The sequence below is a fragment of the Myodes glareolus genome, chromosome 9 (genome assembly GCF_982192425.1).
Source record: "Myodes glareolus chromosome 9, mMyoGla1.1, whole genome shotgun sequence".
Lineage (NCBI taxonomy): Eukaryota > Metazoa > Chordata > Mammalia > Rodentia > Cricetidae > Myodes > Myodes glareolus.
This window is the reverse complement of record NC_142034.1, coordinates 65,031,337-65,046,301: the sequence shown is the minus strand read 5'-3', so window position 1 is coordinate 65,046,301 and position 14,965 is coordinate 65,031,337. Positions and strand designations below refer to the sequence as shown.

The following is a 14,965-nucleotide window of genomic DNA, read 5'->3' as shown; positions in this document are numbered from 1 at the left end:
GCTATTTGGGCCTTTCTCTCTGCAGTGCTGAGTCTCTCGATGACATCACCAGGCTTCCATTCATACCTGAGACCCAGGGTATGAGACTCACTCTCTCATGGACAACTAAAGCACACTCTTCTCTTTTGAATGAGCTGCCCAGGAATCAATGGGATGGAAAGTTGCCCCCAGAGTACCTGTGTTCCTGAGATTCCTCAAGGATCAGCGATCTTCTCACAAATGGACAGCATCCCCAGAAAGTAGGAGCCCTCCTTGAGATTCCAGCACTTTCTGAGTTGGGGAGGGGTCCCACATCCTCACTCCAGGCTGCACAGGGCCCTGCCTGAAGCCTTCCCAGCCAGCGCCTGTCCTGCCCCGCCGGGCCAGCAGGATTACTGACACATACTTTGAGCGAGTCCTGGCAGGCGGGAGGCTCCCGCGCCGGCGGCCATGTGTTTGCCAGCCTCCCTGGGCGGCAGCGGCACGTTCTGCTACTGAAGGAATGTGGAAGCACCAATGGATCAGACACCTCCAGGGTGTCACCTGAGGAGCCCTGGAGGGAGACCTAGGCAGAGGCAGAGGCCAGGTATCCCTAGGTCTCAGGGCTGCGAAGTTGTCATGTGGTGGGATGGGGAAGGCATTAGAAATATTAAAATGTGTCCCTGTGTCCTCTGTGCTCAGGGGCAGCCTTCGGTTTCCACAGGAAGGACTCTGTCCATCCAACACAGCCTTACTGATTGGCCGAACAGGGCAAAAAGCAAGGCCAGGAAACCATCCTGATAGCTTGACCAGTGAGTCTGCTTGATGGTGTCACAGCCCGGATGGTAGATGGAGGGAGTGTGCTGTTTGCCAAGGAAGAGGAATGCTCCTGGGGACAGGTGGCCTATGAGGCTGATGCCTCTCTGATCATGGGCCTGTGCCTCGCTGAGATTTAGTCCCAGAACTCTTTACAGTATCTGTCTATCAGTTCATCACAAGGACATATTTCCTCATATTTCCTTTAGGTGCACATGGTGGAGTTGGGGGCTTTTGTAGACTCTAAGGAGGGCTGCGCCATGTGGCCCTTGCACTATTAGCAGACTACTGGAAGTTTCAGCCTTTGCAAGTGCAGGAGGGTGGCCAGCTCCCTTCCTCAGCCTTGAATTCTGCAGTTCATCATCCCCCAGATTGCAAGGTTGGTACCAGATTAAACCCCCAGGAAGCCTTTTCACACCATGAAGCCATGTCAGCTTCCTGTTCGTTAGCTACTCCCTCAGCCAAGGCTATGGGGCCAGGCAGAAGGCAGAACCTCCTTCTCCAGAGGACCATCAGAGATCCAAATGGTCCTCGCCGAAGCCTCTCAGCCAAATAGCCTAATCCTTCAGCTTTCCAGAAAAGAAGGCAATGCAGAGATCCCCAAGGCTGGGCCGCCAGTCCTCACGCCTAGGTTCCCGGGGTAGAGGTGGGAAGGAACTCTGCTCATGAGTGATTTCAGGCTTGCACACAGGGTTAGAGGAGAATCTGGCTTGTTGGTGCACTGTCATTAAGCTGCTCTGATATCATGAACCTTTCCCTCCACCACACACACACACATGCATGCACACACACACATGCATGCACGTACGTGCACGGGCTTTAAATTCCAGGTTACATTTCTTCACAGACAAGTGGTTGATCTTTCACAGGTAGGCTCTGGTTATACATCAAGAAGCACCGATCATATTCTGAGGACCAAGGTGACAAATCTGAGTCCGGTTTCCTGAATTCTGGACTACACCAAAAAGAAGGATGGTTGGGTTGCCAAGGAATTGAAATTTTCTGACCCTCCAGGCTAAAGGTTTGTACAAGGGACCAAATGTCTGTTATGTGGGGGATGTTACCAGGTCATTAACAATGGCCTAAGAGTCTGCTTACTGCTACCATATTGACTCACCCTCTGATCTAGCCACAAAGGTTATCTAGGAAGCTTTATGCAAATGAGATAGAAAGTTATTTTAAATGGACGTGAAGTCTGCTGAAAGAAAGATGCCCAGCCTAGGAGACATTCCCCCATAGCATTTGGAGGGTGTCAGAACCAATGTCTGTAGGAGCTGGGTAAGCTGGGCGCTGGGAAGGTCAGGTAAAGCTGACCTTGAATATTTCTTTTGGGGTCAATGATGAACGTCTGATGATTGGCAGCCCTGGGGAGACTACACCCAGTCCAGTGCCCTAGGAGCTATAGTACTCGTGGTGGTGGACAATTCGCTTAATGTCTTGCTTTCTTTTGCTTTGTGAGTCTTATGTTAGTTACTGATCAAGAGAGGTGATAGAAGGAAAGAAGAAGGGGAAAGGGAAGGAGAGAGAGAGAATAGAAAGATAGAAAACCAAGAGACAGAGGTGGGCAGAGGAGGAAGGAGCAAGAAGATGAGGGAGAAGGCAGGCTTCGTGGGCTGTACTGGGGTAAAGGCTCATAAAAATGACAGCTCTGGGGGTAGAATCTGCACACCTGCCCGTAACAAGCCAAGAAATTTAGCTTGACTCTTCCTCAGTCTACCTGTCTCAGCCCAGCTAACCTTTCTCAACTCCTTGTCAGCAGCCTACTCACCATGGCAACCTGATGATTCTACATGTACCATCCACCTCATCTGTAACCTTCCCTTTACCTTAGACCCACTCCCAGGGTCACAGTACCCCCTCTCGTTACGCCCTCTCTCACCTACCCTGTCCGGAGACTTTGTCCCCACGGTGGGGAATATTGCTGGCAGCCATCACTAGGCCACAAGTGGATAGGAAGAGGGCTGAGGGCACTGGCTCCTAGGAGGCTGTATGCCCAGCAGTGCATGGGAGCAGGGCTGCAGAAGTGTGAAAAGCCAGAGGGACCCATGTGCTGAGGAGAGGAATTAGAGTTGGTCCTAAAGAGATGGGGCTCCCTAAAATGTCCTTGGGACACAGCACACAGTCTCAGGGGTACCCGGGAGAACCCCAGAAAGGAGACTGTTAGAAGCTACTGAGGGACTGTGAGAGATCTGGGCACTGGCCCCACTGACTCCGCAGTGTGGCTTCTATACTCAGGAGAGGAGCCCTGATGAAGAAGGGAGAAAGGGGAGCTGGGACACAGGCTTTTCTGCCAGTAAAGGAGAAGGAGCAGGGAAGAAGCTACCTAACCAGGAAATCTGGGTGGCAGTGAGGACACAGGGTAAGCGTGGGCTGAGAATCGAGAATGGAGGCAAGAAGTGGCCAGAGAGGGTGGGAAAGCAGAAGAGCGGCTGTGGGGGTAGGGGCGGGCACAGAGGAATTTGTAAGTTTGAATAAAGTCAATTCGCAGCCACGAGATTAGCTCAGAGTCTGGGGGGAAGCCAGGAGCCAGCCACAAGGCTGACCTCTTAGACAGGAGATGGTAAGAGCAGAAGTGGGAGGGGGGCACATCTTAGAGTTCTTCCAGTGTCTTTGGGGACTGTCCTCTGGAGGAATCCACATCCTTTCAGCCTTCACAGAATCTCTTCTCTTCCCTTGGGCTTTTTCCCAATCAGTTCTAATACTGTGAGAAGAGAAACTGGCAAGAGAGGTGGGAAAGGCAGAGACACTCCTTGGTCAAGTCCGTTTGCCTGCCCCTTGTCCCAGCACCTGGAGATCCCAGAAGAGACAGTCTTGGAGGTCCTAACTTGATGGGCCTGCCTCTCTGTGGTATCAGGACTGGCACTGGTGAACACACCACCCCCCAAAGCAGGTCCTGGGGAGGTGGTGGGCATTCCTGATCCCACAAGGAGCAGAGTCAGAGCGGGGTTAACTTTCTCCTCTCTCCCTCCTTCCCCCTAAGAGCCACACCAGCTTCAAAAGCCTAATTACTCCTGATTTGAGATTCCCAGGTTTTGTTTCTTCAGGTGAGGAGGTTCTCTATCATTCACTTTCACTTTCATAGGTGAAGGGAGCTGGGGACCAGAAAGGGGGAGGGAGGCACAGACTAGGTAGAAGGTGAAGTAAAGCAATCAATGGGTTGGTTGAGGGTAAATGTAATAAATTATAGGGAGAGAGAGAGAGAGAGAGAGGGAGAGAGAGAGAGAGAGAGAGAGAGAGAGAGAGAGAGAGAGAGAGGAAGAAGAAGAAGAAGAAGAAGAAGAAGAAGAAGAGGAAGAGGAAGAGGAAGAGGAAGAGGAGGAGGAAGAGGAAGAGGAGGAGGAGAAAGAGAAGGAGGAGGAGGAGAAGAAGAGAAGAGAAGAGAAGAGAAGAGAAGAGAAGAGAAGAGAAGAGAAGAGAAGAGAAGAGAGAGAGTTAGTTTTGCCTCTGTGTGGAGCTCACCAGTAGCCCACTCAGCAGTGACCACGATGTCCTCCGCCCCCCCTCCCCCTGCTTCTCGGGCTATGTCTCATCTAAACCCAGAGTGTAGGCAGGGGAAAACAGGAGACACTTGAAGCTTGGATAGGTAGAAAATGCAAAGCAACCTTTATTAAAGAGCCAGCTATCACGCTGAATAAAGTGACCTGACCGCAGCCATTGCTACTCTTTTTAAAGGACTCCTCTCCATTCTGCCAGCAAGCCCAATCCAGCCGACACTTCGAGCCTGCCAGGGAGGGGAGGCAGGATGGGAACTCGGTCTTGTTCCCAGGAAGCCAGCATCCCCGAGTGAGGGGGGCTGCTTCTCAGGAAGCAGAATTGTTAAGTGTGAGAATCCTACCGAGAACAAAGTGGGAGTAGGGGGTGGGCGGAGAGGTGACTCTTGTCACCCATCCCTATGAATACCAGGTGGACTTCCGCATCACTTTCTGAGGCCAAAGGGCTGCCCCAGTCCTTTGATGGGAGGGGTGAGGAGGCTAGGGGGCCTCACTTTTTTCACACCACTCCCCTCTCACCTGGAGAATGCCGGGCGCACCCGAGGGGGGCTAACAGCCCAGGTGAAAAGAAAGCTATGCTTATGTTGGGCTGGGTGGATCCGACTAGAGACCCCCCACGACCTCAGGGACAAAAATCCCAGGGCGCAGGGTAGCCAGGAGGCTGGCGACAAGGCCCTTCTTTATGGGAGTAGAGCGGGGGCGAAGGCGCTTCCTCTTGAGCCCAGGAATTCAGCGGCGGCGGGTTCTAATTAGAAGCCTGAAGTAGGAGCGGGCAGCCCGCGGGGCTCTCTCGGACGCGCTGCCCCTGGCTCCCAGCGACCCGCAGGACGCGTCCCAAAGTGTCCGCGCTCCTAGACGCGCCGGTCGCAGCCCGCGCTCCCGAAGGCCATAGGGCTCCATAGGTGCTGCTCCCCGGGTCGTAAAAACTCACGAGAGCCGAGGCTCAGCTAGATCCCTGTAGAGCGCGTCTGCTGCCCCAGCAGCTTCTCCAGCCCCTAGCCGGTTCCCGACTGCTAACCCTTCATCCCTGCAGCGGTGCTGGCCCTGCATCCCCACCCCGGGCTCCTCAGCTCCTTTCCTGAAGCATCTCGAAGAGAAAAATGATTATCGGATTAGATGTACTTCAGCTCGCTGGGTCCCCCCTTCCCCTCGGCGTAATTATTATAATTCCAGGCAAGCTGTCGGAGAGTGTTCCTGGGGGGTGGTGCGCATGTTTGTGGGGAGGCTTCTGTCCAACTGAGTCTCCACCAGCGGCGCGCCTTGGCCCCTTGGCGCCCACATTCCTCTCGCGCCGTGTTCGAGGGATCTGCACATCTGATCGTAGCCTTAAGTCTGAACTCCATGCAGGGAGGGGGACTGTCACACACCCCGAGGAACGGGTGCCCCAATTTATCCTCCTCTCAGGGTATGTGAGGAGGACATTGGGCCTGCGAACCTGGACCTTTCCTTTGCTAATCTCTCTCCATCCCCAGGCTGAGAAGGGTCTCCTCGTAGTGTTCCCTGTCTGGAGTGGAGGATGCTGTCCAGCCTCTCCAGGACCGGGTCTCACTCAGGGACACTCAAATCCCTTGCTTTACCTACTTCTCATCCCTCCCCACAGCAACGTTTCCTTGCCACGCAGATACAGATTATGGACAGCAGATCAACCCTTACACCCACCCCGACAGTAACGAAGAAGCGACGGTAACGGCGTTGGGGAAGCGCGCAGGGCTTCCCAGCTGGCCCCGGTGCGCCTTGCCGCAGGCTCCGCGCCACTCCCCGCCCGGTCTCGGACTGTCTTTACGTAACTGCGCTGCCCCGAGCTGTTCGGTCTTGTCTCGCCGACTTTGTTTTAAAGTGTGTGTGTGTGTGTGTGTGTGTGTGTGTGTGTGTGTGTGTGTAAGATACGGTGCCTAAGAAGAGTCTCCCTCGTCCTCGCGCTGCTTCCCTTCTACATTCTTTCCTCTTTCCTCGACCATCGCCTCGGCCTTAGTGTCATGTGCTGACCCGCTTTCTATCGTTCTTGTTCGACGCCAGGGACAGCACGGACCGTCACTGCCTTCCCTCCCCGCCTGCCAGGGGAATCAATGTCCCCGGAAGCTCCACCACCCGCGCCCCAGCTGCGGCCCGAACAGGTCCAAGTGGCAGCCAAGGAAAACAACCAGCCCGCAGCCTGTGCGCAGAGCAACGGTGGGAGCCCTGCCCCAGGGGGGCGGCTGTCCTAGGGTGGCACTGGGGCCGGGGCGAACGCAAATAGACTCACTCACCACCAGATCGGGTAGCTGCCCAGCGCCTGCTTCAGGCTGCAGAGCACTAAGAGGTATCCGAGAGGAGCCATCGCGGGCTTGAGCGCAGGGCGGAGAGTCCGCCCCGAGAGCGCGGGCGCCGGGGCTGGCCCGGCCCTGGGAAGCGGCGCTGCTGCAGTGGCGCTGGGCCCTCTGTGGCAGCGGGGTGCGCGGGGTTCCCGGGTGTGCACCGGTACGCGGGCTCCGAGGGCGGCGCTGCGCCAGGTGGGCCGGCGGCCGGGCGGCGGGCCGAGGCCCTGGGCGGCGCGGGGCGGCGGGGGCGGGGCAGCGCCGCGGGGGGCGCCCGCCGGGGCTAGGGCTGGGGCCGGGGCGGGGCGGGAGGGGGGCGGGAGGGGGGCGGGCGGGGCCCTGGGGGTTTGGAGCCTCGCGGCGCTAGCCCCTCCCGCGGCCGTGGGTGCGCGAGGTCCTAGGGTGAATGAGAACGTGCCCGACACTGAGGTGTTGAAGGTGTTTGCACTGTGTCAGAGTGCTTCGGTGTTCATGGGGGGTACCAGGGTGCGCGCGGGGTGCTGGGGCAAGGCAGGTATGTGCCGGTGTGCAATGCGCGCCGGGATGCACAGGGTATTGGATCTGCCCAGGTGTGCATGGGGTATTCTTCTGCACATGGGTTTAGTGGCCTTCCAAAGCCCAGCTATGCCAGCGGGGAATCCTACGGCGTAGTCCTCGGTCTTGGTTCTTCCTGGATCTCAACCCATCGGGATCACTCTGCCACGACCTGAATCTCCAACCCTTGGCGCCCCGAGCTCACGGCAAGAAAGACACACAGTCACCACTCCAGCGCTTTTTTTTTTTAATATAATTTAATTTTTTTAATGTTCTGCTACATCCTGTCTCTTGTTCTTGGCTGCGTGAAAGCTCCTCTCGTCCATGACTCCAACTCCTCTCATCAGGAGTAGGAGTCAGTCTGTAGCCACCCGCCCGGAGCAGGGACCACTGCGAACCCTCTAGGCAGGTAGTAGTTTGGGACTCCAAGTCCAAGAACTGATCCCTCAACACTCTTCCTCATATCCAACCAGGGAAGGGAACACAAAAGCCCACTGGAAGGAAGCTGCTGTTCTTGGGCTCAGATTCTGGAACCACCACTTCTAGCTCCGTTCAAGGCAGCCTATTCAGGAAAACAAACAAACAAACAAACAAAAATCCAAACTGACGATTTTGGCAAGCCTTATTATTTTCCGATTGGACAGGCAAAGAGAATTTTCCAAAGTCACACACACTGATTCCTCCTGACTGAGCCGTGTGCAGAATTTTGTAGCCCAGGGAAAGACCCTAAGGAGTTTTGTAATTTGAGGATAAGGTACGAGTTTGGATGAGCCCAGCCGCTCCCCGGGGCACCTAAAGGTATGACAGGTAAGAAACACCTCCCATCAGGCACTTGAGGCTATAAAGGGAGGAAGCTCAGCAGGAATTTCGTGACAGTTCGAATTGAAGGAAGAGCCACCATGGCCCAGCAAGTTTCAAGCTTATTAATGGTGTACTGTCCACTTCTAGAACCCTTGGTCTTGAGTGATGACTCACCCTGTGGCTTGGGGTTGGGAGCGTGAAGTGGTCTCCAGTGGTGGTGGTGGTGGTGTGGGATGGGGGAGCACCCCGTGCAGCGTTGTTTCTCAGAGCAGGAGGTGGCCAGCTCTTTCTGTAAGTTTAGTACAGACTGAAGAGACAGTCAGGCTGCTCCCCGGGGCCTGCCCACCCAAAGTCCATATTTGGTTACCATCAGTAAAGGGAGGTCATTATGTTGAGGATGCCATCCATGGTTTTATAGACCCTGGCTCCAGGAGTCACCTGGAGTTGGCACCAGGAAACCCAAGTTTATCGTGAGGCCACTTGGTTGAAGTAAGTCTGGCCTCCGTCCACCCTTCCTAGTCTGAGTCCCTGCTAGACCCCTGTCCTCAGATGGAAGGAAGGAAGAACTCTGGAATGAGGCAGGAGAGCTGGCTCATCAGTACTTTGAACTGTCCCCTTTTCAGTGAAAATCCCACCCAATTATCGAATCGCTGGGAGAACCGGGGCTGTGGATGGTGTAGAAACCTGAGTCCAATCAGAAAAGTCTCCAGCGCCTCCACCTTCCCAGTGCTGTGGTCTGGGGATTAGAGCATTGGTGAGAAGCGTTCCAGAGGCTTCTGGCTCTCCAGACACAGGGTTAGCCTAAGTACCCACCAGCAGGGTACATCCTTGTTCTCTGCAGAACTTTTTCAGATTCCGCCGAATGGGGCACGTAGGTACTCTTTCCTCAGGTCCCCTTCCCACTCATGTCTACAAAGGTTTCTCGGCATCTTCTGTAAGAGGTCACCTATGTTCCACCTGTGAAGGGCCAATACCCCACCTCCTATCAGTACGGGGAGAGCTGGAACTGAGAGCCCATGTGAGAATTGAGCTCTGCCCCCTCCAGGGCTTGCAGATGGAGCTCTGTCCTGCTGGACTTTTGCTGGAGAGTTGAATGATCGAACCATGTCTTCAGGACAGTGGAGCAAAATCAACCAGGGCAGGTAGGGGTTGTTTTGGGACTGGGGCATCCAGGACAGTGCAGGGAGAGGCTCTTCTTGACCCCCCTGCAGTAGCGTTGGCCCCTACACAACCAGCTGGAGGGTGGGGGAAGAACAGAGTGCCTTGGCTTCCCAGGTAGGGGGAGAAGTTTGAGGGATCGCTAGCCCTCCAAGGACCCTGTGCCAGGTTTGCTCAGCTAGTATGCAACCACCAAGAGATGAGAGGCCCCGCCCTTTTCTGGATCTCATCACCGGGCAGCAGAATGGCAACCTCGGTGGAGCCTGGGAGATGGCTTCTCAGTTGGTGTGGACCATTGCAGTAGAGGGATTTTCTACTACACCAGAGTCTCTGGGATTCTCTCTTCCATCCCTCCATTTCTGTATTCCTCTTTCCTGGCTCACCACTGCCTTTTCCTTCCCGCCTATCTTCCCTTTTGGGTCTGGAAATCACTCTCTAACTCAGTCTGGCCTTGGACTTGTTATCCACTTGCCTCAACTTCTGTTTTGCAGAAGCTCTGTGCCATTACTTCTAGTGTTTCTTGCTTGCTCTTTGACTAGAAGTCTGGCTTTGGAGGCTGTATAGTCCACAACACACCTGCATTTTGTCTCCCTTACTAGACGCACTTACATTGCCTGTGGTTTCCTTCTTGTCTGGGGGTCATGGTGTTCCTAGGAGCGCCCTCTGCTGTCTCAGAAGGAGCTATCCCTTACCAACCAGTATGCTGCCAAACCACAAAAGTAAGGAGATAGATAGAACAGCATCTGTACCCTGGTCACAAGGATGGGCACTTGGTGAATATAACATGGCGGATACTGGAAGGTGAGACCAAGTCTCTCTCTCTCTCTGTCTCTCTCTGTCTCTGTCTCTCTCTTTTTTTCAGCGACCAAAATTTCATCTTTTTATGAAACTTGTAGATTTTTTCTGAAGATGATGCGCACTCGTGGTGTCCAGGCAGGCTCTCTGCTGGCAGGTGTCCTTCCACACAAATGCTAAGCATTAACTCTAGGCATTAGTTTAGTGCCTCGGAAAGAAGTTTGAAAGCACATACGAGGAGTCGGTACCCTTCCTCTGAAGATACTGCCTGAAGAGCTACCAGCCACTGGCAGGCTACACATGCCGCAGGAGATGTCCCAAGTCCATGCCCACATGTGCAGCACTAACTGGACTCAGTGATTACTAACGACAGCTTAAAAAACAAAGATGACATGAAGTTGGGAGACAGTCGGGGCACATAGAAGAGAGCGGAAGCGAGGAAGAGTGGGGTGGGCACGAGCAATACATAATGTATGAATAGATGGAACTTTCACCTAGTAAAACATTTTAAAATAAGAACATTAAATGGAACTGGGTGTTCAGGCCTTTAATCCCAGCACTCGGGAAGCAGAGGCAGGCAGATCTTTGTGAGTTCAAGGCCAGCCTAGGACCAAGTTTCTTTAACCACAGACCTTCCCCTAGGGCACAACTGAGAGAGCTGAGCTAGAGTGGGACAGAGACGTGGGTGAGGACTTGGAGCCAGTACTACAAATGGTTTGTGGTGACAGAGGGCGTTTGAGTTTTTCTGTGGAAACCACTTTGGAGCTGAGCTGCAAGGAAGTAGCCGTGGGTTTGATAAGACAAGACACCACGATGTATGAGTGGTCCTGGAGGAAAAATCATTTTGTCCCAACGGAGGGATTAGTAAGCAGGCAGGATGGGATTCCGAGGGCAGAGGAGGCAGCCTCCTCCCTCCCTACCCTGCAGCCTGCAGGAGTTTCCCTCGCTGACCCTATGGAGTCCTTCTCATGACGTTTTTACAGGACTGGGTCCTCGGAACTCATCTGCATCCAGGCGAAAAGAAGGACCTAATGGCTCTCTGTCGTGAGAAATTAGGTCCAAGAAATATTCAGAAGTTACCTTCAAAAAATCCACACAGATTGAAAGAAATGCATACCGATGCAAGTGTGTGTGAATGTGTGTACATATATGTGTTTGTTTATGTATGTGTTTGTATGTGTGTGTATGTATATGTGTGTGTTTATGTATGTGTTTGTATGTGTGTGTATGTATATGTATGTGTGTGTGTGTATGTTTGTGTATGTGTGTGTGTGGTGCAGGGGACTAAAATCAGCATGCAAGTATGCTGACAGTGAGCCACATCCACAGTCAACTCATGTTATTGTGATATTTTTATTTCATTACTTTATATTTTGTGGATATAAAGTGCTTCCCCGAATGTATGCATGTTTATCACAATCACATTTGTGCGTGGTGCCCAAAGAGATTAGAAGTGGAACTTCTAATTAGATCACATTCCCTGGAACTGGAGCTACAGATGTTTGTGAGCCACCATGTGGGTGCTGGGAACTGAACCCAGGTCCTCTGCAAGAGCAGCAAATGCTCTTCATCACTGAGTCATCTTTTTGAGCCGCCTTTTTATTTTTTAATTACGTGTGTATGTGTGTGTGTGTGTGTGTGTGTGTGTGTGTACGTGTGTACCATGTACATGCAGTGTCTGTAGAGGCTAGAAAGAGGGAATTGAAATAGAGGGTTGCGGACGCTGAGACTAGAACCTGGGTCCTCAGGAAGTGTTCTTAACCACTTAGCCATCTCTCCAGCCACATGTACTACTTTAAGTTCATCTTTTATTGCTGTTTGAGACAGGGTCTCTTTATGCAGTCCTGGCTATCCTGGAACTTGCTGTGTAAACTAGGGTGGCCTTAACTCAAAGATGTCTGCCTATCTCTGCCACCTGAATTCTAGGAGTAAAACCATGTGCCACTGCCCCTAACTGATTTCATCCTCCCTCCATGAACTGTAGTTCCCCACTGACCAAAGGCAGCACCTTCATCCCTCTACACTGTGGAGCCTACAGGCTGCTGTGCACACTGTCTTTGCTTTTAGTGGCAGCAACAGCCTCCTAGCCCAGCCTCACAGAGACAAAAATCTTTGGGAGGAATTTGGAACCATCTGCACTTAAATGAAATATACCCGTATCTAATAGAGAGATTCCTCCCTGGAGAGCAGAAACCGTTCTACACCACACTGGGAGCTTTCTGGGGCATGCTGGGCTGTCTTGGCACACACTTCAAGAAAGACAGCACTAGAGCAAGCAGGTGGAACTGTGTCCCAGATGCATGGATGGGTGGGGCTCACAGGAAGGAAGAAAATGATTCAGTCACACCTGCTCCTGGATCTGTCCTTGAAGACTGAACTTTCCTGACCTTGGACTCTGCTCTCCCTCTACCCACTTCTGCCCTCTGTTAAGTCACTTCGCCTGTCTGGGTGGATTATTCTGTCCTGTTGATGGTGTGTTCTTTTCTTCATAGCTAGTGAGCATCCTGTTCACCAGGGACTGTTTTTTCTTCTTGTCCCTTCTCTCCACGTCTTTGTCCCCCCCCCCCACTGCACCTGCGTCTTCTCAGGAACCAACAGCATTGCCATTTCCATGGCCATGTTTGTGGCTATCACTGACATGAACATGTCTTTGCAGGGCCTTTGCAAGCCAGGCTTCCAGCCCAGGGCGGTCTGTCTATGAGGCTCACTTCACTTGGTCTTCTGTGTGAGGCCGTTTGCACGGGCTAGGTCTGTGGTTGTTGCCAGCTCATGCAGTGCTCTATTCAGGCTGGACTCTTGCTTGCTGTCTGGTTTTGTGCGGGGCAGGTACAGCCCTAGAAGCTGTTCCATTTGTGGTGCTGTGCCCACCAGCTTTCTGGGTGTTCTGCTTCCTCAACCATTCTCCTTGCTTTGGCATCTCCTCCTACTGACTTAGTCAGTGTGTTTCTTCTATCAGATTGTCTATTTCTTACATTGGGCCCGCCCGCCCGTCCTTCTTTCCTTCCATTCTCTCTTGTTTATTTTGAGACAGGGGGCTCCTGTATCCAAGGCTGATCTTAATGTAGCTATGGATAACTTGGTTATGATGTCACTGCCTCCGAGTGCCTTGTTTTCTTCATTTACAGCAATACTTACAGTCACCTCCCCTCAACCTTTATTCAAAGTTTTACTTTCTCTGATTTCAGTCTCACTCAATTAACAACAATCCAGAAACACTGCGGGGAAAATTCCAGAAATAAGCAATTTATGAGCTTTAAATTTTGCTTCCTTGTGTGCTGTGTGATGAAACCTGCCTAGAGCAGAATGGGCATTACCTTGTTACCCCATTGTCTGACATCCCCATGCTGTGGACTCTACCCTCTCCGTAAGTCTGTTATGAGATGGGTAGTATCCATACCAAAGCACTTCCATTTAAGTGGTCCTCCCTTTCCTCAATAGCCCAAAAGAGTAGTGATGCTGGGATTCAAGTATGCAGATAGAAGCTAGAAAGTGTTTCCTTTGATCGAAATGGTAAAAGTAATCCATAGGAAAAGAAAAATGATTCTCTGTCGAGGCTGCTCAGAGTTACACAAGACTGAGTCTTCTGTCTTCAGAGCCGTGAGGCAGGAAGCAGTTCCAGTTCATCCGAGTTTGATTCTTTAGCTCCTAGTGTGCCTCGTTTATAAATTCAACTCCATCACAGGTATGTGAGGGGGAATTAATAGATGTAGGATTTGGTTGCTGTTATTGGTTTCATGTGTTCATGGTTTTTTTCTTAAAGTGTTCCCCAAGGTTACAGGGGGTACTGTATATCTCCCTCCTCTGGTTCCGACTCCATGTTCTCTTGGTTCTTGGGGAAATTCTTCGTGCAATACAGGCTTCCAGTGAGAAGATTCTCCAAGGCCCTGGGAGTATGAGCTCAGGAACCGCACTTCTGTAGGCCTGGGTCTCTGTCAGGGCTCTCTGGACATGGTGCAGCAGCTCTCCTGCTGCCCTGGAGGTTGTCCCCACCTCTCTGGAACTCAGGCTGCTTGAGGGTTACGTTCCATCCCTCTAAGGTGGGGATAGAGACCGTTGGGCTCAGAAGATGAGCTGCCGTCTGGGCTGCGTGGTGGGATGTGCCGGGTGGATTATGTCTCTGGTGAGGAGAAGCAGCTGTGGTGATTAGGCTGAGTGCACAGGAACTAGAATCGCCGTGAACACAGACCTCTGGGCACGTCGGTGAGGGAGTTTCTAGGTTAGGTTAACTGAGGTTGGAAGGCCCGCCTTAAATGTGAGGAGACAAGGAGTGGAGCACTGTGAGCAGCTGCCTCCTCCAGTTTCTGCCATCCTCGTGCCTTCCCTGCCATCATGGACCGAAACCTCAAACCGCGAGCCAAGCAATGAAAACGGTAACTAACACAGCAGATGAGTTGATGCGAGCCCACGCCACGCATGACTGTCTTTCTGAGTTGATCCCTGATATACTCATTTCCAAATAAAGATGGCAGATGCAGTGCCATGGCTGGCTTCCCCACTGCTCTTCCTGGAGAGACCGCAGAGGAGAATTAAGCTTCTCTTTCTCAGTGTTGGCCTCAGCATGGGCTTTCCCCTCTCACATGCACATCTCCAAATGGCCCTTTTGGAATACTATTTTAGCCTTTCCAGCTTAGACCCTGTATTGGTCTGTTTTCTGTTATAACATGGTAACACCAGCTGGGTAACTTTGAAAGAAAAAAAGCTTATAAGGGATCATCGTTCTGGATGTCTGCTGCTGAGAGGCGCATCTGGTAATTTTACTTATTTATTTATTTGTCTCTTCAAGCCTCCCTTCCCATTCCTATAAATTCACTGCTATTTGTTCACGGGACTCACTGTGGATCCTATACAATTCTAATCACCCCAAAGGCTCCACCTCTGAACATCACAGTCAATTAGATTTCTACCCTCTTAGGACCCCATAATGAGGATTAATTTTCAACCCATGAAGCCTCAGGAGATGCACTCATATTATACTGATGCTATCTCAGACTTCTGGACGTCACCAGAGGCTCGGGCCAGCACCTCCTCATGTAGGAAAATCAGGTTTGCAGTGAGATGGCAGAGTGAGAACCAGTCTAGATCCTGGTCTGGGGGTCCCTACTCCAAGGATCCTCCTGT

At 52.3% G+C, this 14,965-nt stretch overlaps 1 protein-coding gene and 1 long non-coding RNA gene across 2 annotated transcripts in view; one reads left to right on the top strand and one right to left on the bottom strand.

The window, feature by feature from the left end:
• Wnt3a (Wnt family member 3A) overlaps positions 1–6,791 on the bottom strand; it is a 49,158-nt gene extending 42,367 nt beyond the window's left edge. The window contains exon 1 of the mRNA XM_087910579.1: positions 6,512–6,791. Coding sequence (XP_087766705.1) covers positions 6,512–6,582 — 71 coding nt within the window. The 5' untranslated portion in view covers positions 6,583–6,791. The remainder of the gene's footprint in view (positions 1–6,511) is intronic.
• On the top strand, positions 5,562–7,373 carry LOC148120937 (uncharacterized). Its single transcript, XR_015738862.1, has 2 exons — positions 5,562–6,434; positions 7,164–7,373. It is a non-coding gene; the product is annotated as an uncharacterized LOC148120937 (long non-coding RNA).
• Positions 7,374–14,965: the final 7,592 nt, after the last annotated feature.